The sequence below is a fragment of the Uranotaenia lowii genome, chromosome 1 (assembly GCF_029784155.1).
Source record: "Uranotaenia lowii strain MFRU-FL chromosome 1, ASM2978415v1, whole genome shotgun sequence".
NCBI classification, from domain to species: domain Eukaryota; kingdom Metazoa; phylum Arthropoda; class Insecta; order Diptera; family Culicidae; genus Uranotaenia; species Uranotaenia lowii.
This window is the reverse complement of record NC_073691.1, coordinates 21,396,384-21,408,505: the sequence shown is the minus strand read 5'-3', so window position 1 is coordinate 21,408,505 and position 12,122 is coordinate 21,396,384. Positions and strand designations below refer to the sequence as shown.

The following is a 12,122-nucleotide window of genomic DNA, read 5'->3' as shown; positions in this document are numbered from 1 at the left end:
GAAATCGGTTGAGAAACAAGGGAGTTTTAGCGAAAACGGTGTTTGCCGTCATTTGACCGCTCGCGGTATGAATAGGTATATACAAAGTGTCGGTATGTTTAGTGTTAATTCAACTTGAGGTCGTTGACGTTGAGAATTGAGTTCCAGCATCAAATTTTTCTTCTTAGTTTGCAAGGTGTTAAGCCATAGGCTGGGCTGTTTCATCGCCATCAATTTGTTTTTTGAAAGAATTTATTGATTTAAAAGGGATGTAGCTTAAAGAAGAATAAGGAAACTTCAGTTAACAAAAACATAGATTTTTAGATTTTTGTAGGAACGTTAGTGATTTTTTTCTTCCAACAATGCCTTTAAGTTAAGTATTCTTATTTTCGCAAAACCGACAACGATTAAATTATGTTTTCCACAATTCTATTCCTACCGCTTATGGCACAGCTGAACTGCAAACTCTTTGTCGCGAATTTTGGAACAGGATAGTCGGTTTGGAAGGTGACAAGTATGATTTAGAAAGAGGGGAAAAATTGAAACAACTAGAGGTAAAATTTTGCTATGCGAGATTACGGAACTTATCGAGTTTGCTAGAACAAAAATAAAACAACAAAACAATTTTTTTTTAAATATAGTTTGTCACAACAAATAGACACGCACACACAGAACCAACCATTCCGTTTTTGTATCCCGTACAAAAGTTTCAAACATTTTGCATCAGAGCATTGTGATTGGCTATCGAAACATGGCTGAAGTCGTCAAATTTTCCCGAAACTTTACAGTCACAGACATATGAGCAAAACTAGCTGTGCTATTTTTATTTTTTATTTTCGTTGGTCAACTTTGACATTAACCTCTTATAATCCTAACTGAAACAAAAAAATACAAAATACATCTCCAAAGCACACCCAGAGCACCCGATTATCGAAAAAGTGATCGCAGTAACCTGTTGGATTTTGTTCTAACATTCCTCCATTTTCTCCTCTCGACTAAACGATGAACTGTTGCACATTTGAACTGATTGAAATGTTGAACTCTTCTATGAAGTTTGTTTAGGACACTGCTGTTCAATGATTTGACTTTCGGTGACTTCCAATCAGTTGTATATTCTGTCCGAGTAACAAGTGATTAAAAGCACATTGATTGAGCACAAGACTTAAACCTCCACTCAGCTTTCAAAATTTCAACCATTCAATTGTGTGACTTTGAATCAGTCTCACTCGTAGTAGAAACATGGCCGACCGTTTAGATCCCGCAACAATCTTTTCGCCCCTCGTCATTCGACAGTTTTCTTTCATCAAATCGTTTGAAATCATTCGATTCATGCTCAATCGATTCTCTCTCGTATCAACTAGAGAAAAATAATTGATTACATTATTCTCTTGAATGAAATCAGTGTACAAATGAACTTCTCTCTTAAATATTCTATCCAACTCTTTCGTTACCCATCAGCAAACGAATCTCAGCAAGGAACAATCAGGAGAATTGGAAGCCCAAGTTTGACGCAGTTTAACAGCTGCAGGGGGCAAACAGATGCCCTAGTAGCTGTCAAACACTGTAATAGAAACTGGCCCAGAAAAATTCTCAATCGCAGTAGGCGCAAAGCCCCGTACATTCAGTAGGGAAAGGAAACTTTTCATGAATCCATCCAGCACATTAGACTTAGAGCAACTCTCTTATAGCCTGTAGTTTTGATTCTCTCACTTCTTTACTTTTTTTACTGTTTAATTTCACAACTGAACTGAACGTGTCTTGCACATTCGTTTTCCCATTCGCAGACGTGTTGAAAGACATTGTTAAAGAATATTTCGAGCGTATGTATTCATGTGAAGGCCAAAAGTACGATCTGGAATATGAAGTCCGGAAAAGAGATTGGGAGGTACTGCCGCAGAGTTAAACATTTGTTTTCTCTCTTTGTTATTATTCACTACTTTTGCGATTCAATAATCAATACTCATTCTGTTTAATTTGAAATTGTTTTGTTTTCTCAACATCATGTACCATTTTTTTCTTGTTCGTTTGTTTCGTTTTTCGTCTAATTATGTTCGTTTGAAAATTTCAACCAACATTATCAAACTCCAAATAAACAAACCATTACAAATCCAAAGTATCAAAACAATCAGAGCCCGACAGTTGTACTGATTTTCTTTAAGAGCGATTAATCGCTGCCGATGCAGCTCATCGTAGTATTTTGTTTTTGTAACATTCAAGTTCACAAAATACCGTCTTTTCGCCTGTCAAGGGCCGTCTGAGCTTTCAGTTACACCCGTGGAGGATGAATCCAGCAGGAGGTTCAAAACACCTATCAAGACGCCAGAATCTTTCTGCTGGACTACCACTTTCCCGCTCTCTTTGTCTACTAGTACACAGTTTAGAAATATTCACCCACATATACATCCGAAAGTGATACGGCAATTTGTTTCGGTGTGGTAATCTACACGCTCGTATCCAACTTGCACTTGTTTGCTTGTAATAAAAAGTATATTTTATCGGGATTCAATGTTTCACACAAAAGTTTTGTATTTTGACCGAAGAAAAAAACCAACTTCGGAGAATCATTTTCATTGAAAAAAACCAGCTTTTCAAATCAGAATACCGAGTATCACGTAGAATAACTCAAAGATTTAAATTTCGTAGAATGAAAAAGTTGACTCAATTTTTCTTTAATTTTTTATTATCAATAAACAATGTCAAATAAATCACATGTTTCAACATTTACATCCAATTTTCGTCTAAGAACTAACCCTGAAAAGTAGTTAGAATGTACAGTGATTTTAAACTCAGTGTAGTTAACAGAATGGAGAACTGTGTCATGAAATTTCGTTCGGTAGGCTTTGTGTTGCAATAAATACGAACAACTTGTTTCATGAAACAGTACTCGCAAATTGTTTGTGACCGATTTTTTGGCATTGAGCAAACATTAACCTCAACAATCACTTCACATAGTAGGCTTTGTGCAGAACCGAAAAAACCCATTGTCTTGAAGTTTTAGGTTCTTGAATGAGTCCTTCCTGGTTTTAGCTGAAGTAAATTACCCTGTGGCAAACATAGAAAAACTGCATAACGCTTGTAACTTCGAAGGCACATGATGTAATACTAATAGCATGGAAGAACGTTTTCTGTTTATCGAAAACTAACCTAATGTAATCAGGAAGCCCAATCGGATCGCAACGCAACCACAAGGGGCTCAAATTTCGTTCATCAAACTTCAAACATTCGTTGAATTACTCTTCTCACATATTTACTATTCCTATGCGAAGTCAGTACACGCCCGGCAACACTGCCGTAACACCAAAATGTCTAACTTTCAGTAAAGTGTTGTTCCTGGGAACAGATTCAAAAATTTCGCACACAAACACTTATGGAAGAAAGTAAGAAGGAAAAAAAAACGTTAAAATACAAGACTTTTAAAATTTATTTTTCTGATTACAAATGTAAGTAGCATCATGAGAAACAGTCAAACAATACAAAGCCCTTTCCTTTTCTAAAACTTACATCATCAACGACAACAACAACAACAACAAACAGCAACATCCTAAAAGTGACATTTAAGCCCGCGCGTGTGTTTCACATGACCTTATGCTGGTGGTGACTGTAAGCGTAATTTGTGTTGTTGTGAATAATTCACTTGACTAGTTTCTCAACTCAAAAAGTGATCCAACAACATCGCAATAGAAATTACCGGTCTGCTAGAAATTCTGAAAATTAGAACAGAATAGAATTCCCTTTAGAAACAACAGTATGGCACAGATAGATTAGGGTTTTTTTATATAGAGTGTATTAATATCCGGCGTTTTTTTTATTATTGTTGTTTTTGTTTTCCTCCTGTCAGATAGATCTGCCCCACAAAATGTGAAGTAACAATTATTAATTCGTTGAGTATCTATTAGTTCTGTAAAGTGAATTTTTTGGTTGTGAAGGAAGCTGCTATAGGTTGAGTTGGACGTTTCTTTGTTACCTGCCACAGTTTTCCAATCCTACAGGTGCAAAATTATTCGATGGATTTGAAAACTTGTGAAATAAAGAAATGCCACCCAATGAAATAAACCTTAGGGCAAGTTCCTTCATCGTTACCGCAGTGTTGCCGTTCAGATTTCTAGTGATTATCTGACAGCTCGGTTGACCGATTTGACTGCCTAACATTTTTTTGCGTGTATTTGTTTCGCTTATCTATCGGGACGCTCCTTTTAGAAGAAACAACCAACAACAATCAAAACCTTAGCAAAAGCCCCGCCCACCCCTTAGTCCAGTAATGCACGCTGTTTTTTGCGATTTCTACGATTTACATTTTTGTTTACAGTGTACTAACCAGTGTCTGGAATCCCATGTTGTAATGTGTTATTTGACATCGATTTTTGAAAAACAAAAAGGTTTTTTTTGTCAATGAAGAAAAACTTTTGTTGAGATAGCTCCAGAAAATCCTAGTAATGACTCTACGAATCAAAAAAACTAAAACGAAAGCAATTGTTTTGTAAAGCAGATTTTCAATGTGCCATACTGTGCAGTACCTTCTCAAAGATAATCTCCAACATTCTGTTCTGTCGATTGTTTATGTTCGTTTCGACTGAATTCCTGAAATAAATATAACCTTCACATCGTACCGAAATTGGAACTGGTTCATAAGCCTTTATTGAGCTTCAACCAGCACCGAAAATTGTCACTGTTCCACATGTTGCCACCCCGGTGTAGTATCTAACAAAACCGGCTGGCAACACTGTTCCGTTTCACATTTCTTGTCCAAAGTCTAACACCGTCACTAAGTGCCAATTCGGAAACAAAAACGTCTTACCGCTGATTGTAATCAGTGTCTCTCTCTCTTACATTCCTGTTGACTTTATGTTACACTTTTCCTATCTCTCTTTCTCTTCTAATGTATCTGTATCTTTCTTTCTCTCTCTCTATTTCTATTGTGTTGTGCTGTCAAATTGTTAAATTCATTTTCGTTACAAACTGACCTTGATTTCAAACATCGCGCGGGCCATGTTACCACATATCTGTTTCTTTTGTTCGTCGTCACTGTGCTCTTCTACCGTGTATTCACTTTCTATCTTTCTCTGTCCAAATGGAAAGGGAACTGGTGCTTAGCGCCAGGAAATGTAGTCACTGTTTTGTATTTTTTCGTTTTTTTTACGTTATTTTAAGTTATTTACAAGCAAACGCGCGCAAACTTACATCCACACGTACACAATCTCCCAGCTACTCCGATTAAAGAACCAAAATGAAAATAAACACAATACACACTACCACACGTTTTGAACGATTTATCTATGATTTAAAACTAACTCCGTCCAACGGCTTAACTGAAATTAAAAATCCCACGCCAAAGCTCCACAGCAGCGGTGCCAAGCGCTGATCGTTTCCAGTTTCAGTATTGTGCTATTTGTTAGCTTTCACTGTTTAGAAAAAAAAAACTAACAGCCCTACCCAGGGTTCCTGTAGAGAAATGGTCACCTCCGGCAAATGTAGACATTACCGAGGACTTGCACATACCAGATTTTCCAGTAGAATTGTCCCTTCACCGCACCTCTAATCCTGTGTATTTACATTTCCGTTCTTGTATTCTTCCACTGCTCACTGTAAATTTCAAACTAGTTTTTTCCCCTTGATAACAAAACTTTCACCTGCTAGTCAATTTTCTATGATTTGTCAGTTCGAAACGCAAAAGAATCTTGTTCTAACATATTTTTCATTTTTCCGGCCGGCTGCCTTAAATTGAAAATGACAACAATAATCTTCAACACGAACCAATAGATTTCCGACCTGAACGCCCAAGTCAACGACCTGCGCGGTAAATTGTGAGTATTATCCACGCTGCCGCAGAATGCACAGATGGCATCACTGAACGGGCGTCACTAATTGTTTGTTTACCTTTTTCTTCTTTCTTCCATTAACGCAGCGTTAAGCCAACGCTGAAGAAGGTCTCCAAGTACGAGAACAAATTCGCCAAGCTGCAGAAGAAGGCCGCCGAATTCAACTTCCGCAACCAGCTCAAGGTTGTCAAAAAGAAGGAATTCACCCTGGAGGAAGAAGACAAGGAGGTGGGTACATGTTTTCATTTTGGTCCGATTCGATTCGATTCGACTTTGACCCGTTGAAGTTCCAACGGTGCGCGATCGGACAGGAATGTGTGCTCAATCAGCTATTTTTGACAGGCACAATTTTTCCAGTTCATATTATTTTTTCATCATTTTTACTGTGTTGACACTGCAAAAAAGTGTCAACTCATTTTTTGGTGTTTGATTCTGTTAAAAAAATACAGTTTTTGAAGAAAAAATCGCGGAACAAAAACTCTCAACGCCAGGATTTTTGAAGAGAGTACGAAGTGAGCTCACTGAGCAACAATTGGAATTCCCTCAACAGAAATCGAAGCTGAAGAAAAATTGGTAGAACTCGGTTGACCCCGACTAAAACTTACTGCTAACAAAATGCTCCAAAATATTTTGCTTCGATTTCTCGTTCCATTTTAAAACAGGAAGAAGTTGACTTGTTTTGTTTTGGAATTTTTTGAACACCCCCACATGTTGTTTTTGTCAACTGATTAAGAACCGGGGCTTCATATTTTTTCGAAAGCGCTGTCGGTTCCCGCTTGAAATCCACCCATCCCTCGCAACCGGACGCAGTTCTCAACCAGCCGATTTTTGACGAGAGTCTCGCCGTCCCGATGGGAAGGATTTTTGTTTTGCAGTGTGTTTGCGTGATCCCACTTAGTAGTGGCCCAACCCTCCCCTTTAGAAATTTTCATCGTCAACTCATTTCCGGACATTCCGTCTCTGTTTCTCTCTCTCTCTTTCTCGTTCCGCAGGCTAAGAAATCGGAGAAGGCTGACTGGCAGAAGAAGTAGAAAGAACAAAACCACCTTTGATTTATTCATTATTTTTAAATTTTTAAATTACCTGGACACCCCCAGTTTCTTCGAGGGTCCGTTTTATTTTGACAAGTTTTACTGTTAATTAATGGAAGGTGAAAAATTTAGAAAAACAAATCCACTAATAGATTACTTGTTGCATAGCAACCGCAAGCAGTAAACAGAAAACAAAAATATACAATCTGCAGTTTAATCAATGCTATAGAAAAATTGTCACAAATAAAATGTCATTTTCTGGAAGGAACCCAAGTATGGATGGTTTACTTTGTTCTTCTTTTTTTCTCATATCTCGAGTGGTTCTTTTCAAGTCGCAACATTCTGATGCCAGCCGCTGCCTTAAATGCAATCCAAGTCCAATCTTAGAAAACGTTGTCCATAGGTAAATGTAGAACACATCCTGTCTCTTGCCACCTTCACCCCGTGGTCGAGAATTTCGCTTTTGGATATTCCCATTCTCTGAGTTAATCAACTTGTTTTGGTTTAAGTTTCTCAACTCTAAACTATCATCTTTCTTACGCTTCACGAATAATCGGCAATTTGCAAATGCTTTCCAGCCTCCGATCGGAAGTTTCGATTGGAACTGGTTTTCTTCAAATTTTTGCCTTTTTTATTTCAAAATATTACACGAAACAGCAAAACTCTTATCTTCACAGGTGGCATTATTTGTTTTCCTTTAGTTTTTTTTAAGTGAGCACGGCTTAAATTCCTGTAATCCTACCAATCGAAACAAATGCCCTCTAAAATGACACCCATTCGCATTTCGAACTCACATTCAACGATCTAACTTTCACCGAGGGGGCAATCTTTTTTGAGCCTTGCAGTAAGTTTTAAAATTAAAGAGTGAACCTTGAAAAAAAGAACGAAACGTAGTTTTGCCAAAACATTTTTTACCACTACAAAGAACATTTAGATTTCGGATGTACGATTTGTGATGCTGATTTTCGAACTCTAGTATTTGATACTTGATTTGTTATTGCGCAATCTATTGTATGATGTTCGATATCTGATGTCTGACCAATGTTTGATGTGATGCCTGACGCCAGTTATCTGATGATTAATGTCTTAAGTCCGACATCAGTTGTCTTATGATTAATGTCTGATGTCTAGCATCTGATGTCTAGTGTCTGATGTCTAGTATCTGATATCTAGCGTCTGATGTCCAATGTCTGATGACTAATGTCTGATGCCTAATGCCTGATGTCTGCTGTCTAATATCTGATGTCTTATGTATGATGTCTGATATCTAATGTCTGAGGTCTAGTGTCTGATGTCTAAGGTCTGATGACTGATGTCTGATATCTTATGTCTGATGTCTAATCTCAGATGTCTAATGCCTGATGTCTGATGTCTAATATCTTATGTCTCATGTATGATGTCTGATATCTAATGTCTGATGTCCAATATCTGATGTCTAATGTCTGATACCTAGCGTCTAATGTCTGATGTCTAACGTCTGATGTCTAATGTCTGATGTATAATGTCTGATGTCTAATGTCTGATGTCTAATGTCTGATGTCTAATGTCTGATGTTTAATGTCTGATGTCTAATCTCTGATGGCTCATGCCTGATGTCTGATGTCTAATATCTGATGTCTTATGTATGATGTCTGATATCTAAGGTCTGATGTCTCATGGTGTCTGATATCTAATGTCTGACATCTGATGTCTGATTTCTGTTGTCTGTAATCTGATAGCTTTTATTACCAGATGATACCAGATGTCTGATATCTGTTGTCTGATGCCCGTTTTCTGATGTTTGATTACAAGGGGCTGATGTTTGAAGACTTATGACTGTTATCTGATGTCAGATATAAGATGCCTGATGACTGATGTCTGGTGTTTGATGTCTGATAATTGATGTCTTATGTCTTCTGACATATCTGTTGTTTGACGTTTGATGTCTGATGTCCGATTTCCAATATTATTTCAAAATTCTATTTATTCAATTTATTCAAAGGTCACTCTAAAAATATGTTTCGAATGTTAAGCTCTCAAAAGTTTGCCCCAGCCTTTAGCAGTTTTTCGTTTCAGAAGTCTACAGTTTCAATATAATGCGCTAACAATATTTTTGATTTTCTTCCCTACCATCAACGATCGGCCACCCATCTCATCTCTGGACCAAGCAGAAGAAACCCGAATGGTCCAAGAAGGGCGACAAGGTAAAAGAAGAAACGGCCGAAGCGGTTGAAGCCGAGGCATAAGCTGTTACTCGTCATGTTCATGTCCTCACATCACTATTACATCTAAAGCAACATCTGTCTATCTGTTTATTTAATATCGTTTTTAATGAAAAGGAAAGAAAAAATATATAACTTATTATCAAAATAATCCAAATGTGGAGAATAAATCGAGGAGAAGAATGCAAAACGTACCAAAAGCCCCTCGTATTGTTTCAACGAAACAGAATGACCCTTCTCAATGCTCCTGGAAGAAGAAAAGTCGGAACTATTATTTTAAATGTCCTCTCAAAAAGTGTCACTAAAACCCGTATCCAGTGGATAACACGTTTTGATGTTGTTTCAACCTTCGTCCTTAAATCCCAGGTTCCCTCCCCATCTTAGTTATGTACTTATGCTACTTGTTTTATCGAATTCATAGCGGAAAATGTGTATTTGTTTTCGGATGAAATAAAAACCAAAAATCTAAGAGTAAAAATCATTCTGTGAACTAAGAGACTCTGTGTTGATGTTTTGTGGCAGTGTTTTACCCGTTCTTCGAAAGCCTTTCTTCCCTTTGAATAAGTGTTGCCATCGTTCTAACGCACCAGTGTTGTGTTGTTGCTAAACCGTCTCGAAAAAAGAGGTATCCCCGTAATAAGTGCTTCGGTTGTTAAGTGTTGCCAGTTTACTCGTTTGGCATTCGATGTTAAATTGTTTTCTAAACTATTCACAGGAAGGAGAAGCGCCCGCCGAAGCACCTCCGGCTGAAGCTTAAACCCTAGTCAATGCAACGTTATTAGGTGGACAAACCGTGGAACTCCGTACAATGGCTACTCTCTAAATTGACCACTAGTATGTAAGGCAAAGAACATCAACCAATAACAATACCAACAACAGCAGAATCATCGAAACTACCAATTAGCAAATACTCGTTACTGAAGCAAACGGAAAATGCAAAACATTCAGTCATTTCTTTCTTTGCAAAGATCGTTAACAATAAGTAGAAGTAAGAAAATAGTGGTAAATCGAAATACGACATCAACCAAATAAAAGAACAAAAAAAGGAACCCTCGCGAACGAATGGACTTGGCAGCACGGAATCACCGTTAAGTGAGCATGAAAACACTTACTTTGGAGACCGAAGGCTAAATATTTTATTCTACTAAGCTTACCCCTGATATACTCGTATCTAATAAGGAGGACGACGGCCATGGCGACCGTCAAATGCCCGGCCATTTCTCTCGGCTGGAGATGTACAACAAACCGCAGGCTAGGTTAAGTTCACAGTCCAAAACAAGCAACACAGCAAGAGTTTGGTTGGCCTCTCCCAGTGGTTGGTGGCCCTACCTTCTAACAACAAGAACAACTTTGGCTTCGGCGGGAATTCTAGTTATTCCCGGGAACAGTGCTTGTCTTTATTTTTGTTTTTGATATTACTGTTAACATTATTTTCGCCCTAGTAAAAGATAACGTTTTCTAAACAGTTTGTTTGAATTTAAGGATAATTTTTTATTTGATGCCCAACGGACGAGGAAGAAATGAAAGAAAGTCCAAACAATGTTCGGGTAGATCAATTCTGGGCGGTAGGACTACATATATTATTTAGATTGAGTGTTTCGTCAAACTGGTGGCTCCAGAGAAAATGTATTGAAACTATTCACAGGAAGGAGAATCGCCCGTCGAACCACCAGTCTTAAGAAATTCTTTTAAAATTTAGACAAGAAAGTTGAGGTTGGTGAAGTTTACAAAAGCTGGTAGCTAAAATATGTAGATTATAGGCCTCAAAAAAGATGAAAAAGAGCTGGATATATTCATAAGAATTTCATCGTCAAATTTTGTCAAAATATGCCATTTTCCAGTAGAAATCCAGATTTAAACCACTTCTAAGAGCACCTGTATCTTTGGTCCAAAAAGCCGGTTTATGTATGTATGTATGTTGAATATCCACCATGGGTGGTTAGTTTTTCGCTTATTCAATATTAAAAATGCTAGTATGACACTTGAATTCCATAATGACCCTTATCCGTAGCTGCCGATCATGTGCTTCACTCAAATGCTTAATTTGAAATTTGTGGACATTTTTTTACAGTGTTTGCATACTTTTCCACCACTCACATACAGTAATTCTTTGAATAATCAACGGTGAACCAGCTATCGATTTCATAATGACGGATATTGAAGAAAACTGTGCAAAATTTTGTTTTTCTCTTTTTTTAAACATAAATATTTGAAAAACGCATGAATTTGAAATTTTGGAAAAAAATAGGTCTAAAAGAACTTTTTACAGGTAGCAAAATGCTGTCAAAATTTTTAGTGTCCAATTACTGGTAAATGAGCTACTAGCAAAAGAAAATGTCCCATTTCTAAAAGAACTAAGCTTTATCTTGTACTCAAATACCTTCCCAGGTCAAATTAGATTATTTTTTTGCTTGACTACTTCTATACCAAGAAAATTGTATTGGACCCCTCCCTATTTCTTATGTATTCACTGGAAAAAAAAGATGGTATTTCAAATAATCATAGAACCATTTCTCGTACCCAAATGATTTCCAATGTCATGTTTGGTTGCATTTGTTTGATAAGTTCTTGGTTTATGCAAAACAATGTGAGTATGTGAGCTCCCCTCTTTCCTAACTTTATCCCCAATTGAAGTAGAAAGGAGTCTCGAATAATCATATTAGCATATATTGATTCCAAATGCCCTCCCATAGTAAATTTGTTTCCATTTGCTCGATAAGTTCACGAGTTATGCGAAAAATTAATATATAAATACTCCTCCAAGCCAAATTTGGTTCCATTTATTCGAATAGTTCTCAAGTTATGAAATAAAAAATGTATAGAAGCCCACCTCCTCCCTTCCTGCTTAGATTTCCACTGAAAAAAGGAGGAGTTAAAAAAACTATAGAAACATTTCTTGTGTTTAAATACCCTCCCATGCCCAATTTGGTTCCAATATCTTGATTAGTTCTCGAGTTATGTAAAAAAAAAACTCTAAGGTAGGCCCCCTCCCCCTTCCTATCTCCCCACTAAAAGGAGGGAGTGGTACCTAATATTCGTAGAAACATTCCTTGTACCCAAACACCATCACATGGTTCTCGAGTTATGCAAACATA

General features: G+C 37.3%; 1 protein-coding gene across 5 annotated transcripts in view; it reads left to right on the top strand.

Annotated features, from left to right (window-relative positions):
- The window catches only part of LOC129738620 (troponin I), a 249,042-nt gene extending 238,534 nt beyond the window's left edge, over window positions 1–10,508 (top strand). The window contains exons 4-8 of one of the 5 annotated variants that reach the window (XR_008735578.1): window positions 1,764–1,864; window positions 5,737–5,780; window positions 5,882–6,023; window positions 6,788–7,229; window positions 8,977–9,525. Coding sequence is in view for 4 of the 5 variants with exons in the window: in XM_055729862.1 (XP_055585837.1) it covers window positions 1,764–1,864; window positions 5,737–5,780; window positions 5,882–6,023; window positions 8,977–9,009; window positions 9,743–9,784 (362 nt within the window). In the remaining variant the exon portion in view is untranslated. Of the gene's footprint in view, window positions 1–432; window positions 534–1,763; window positions 1,865–5,736; window positions 5,781–5,881; window positions 6,024–6,787; window positions 7,230–8,976; window positions 9,526–9,742 lie in introns of those variants that run through there. The other 4 variants (XM_055729862.1, XM_055729864.1, XM_055729863.1 and 1 more) reach the window with 4 other exon arrangements.
- Window positions 10,509–12,122: the final 1,614 nt, after the last annotated feature.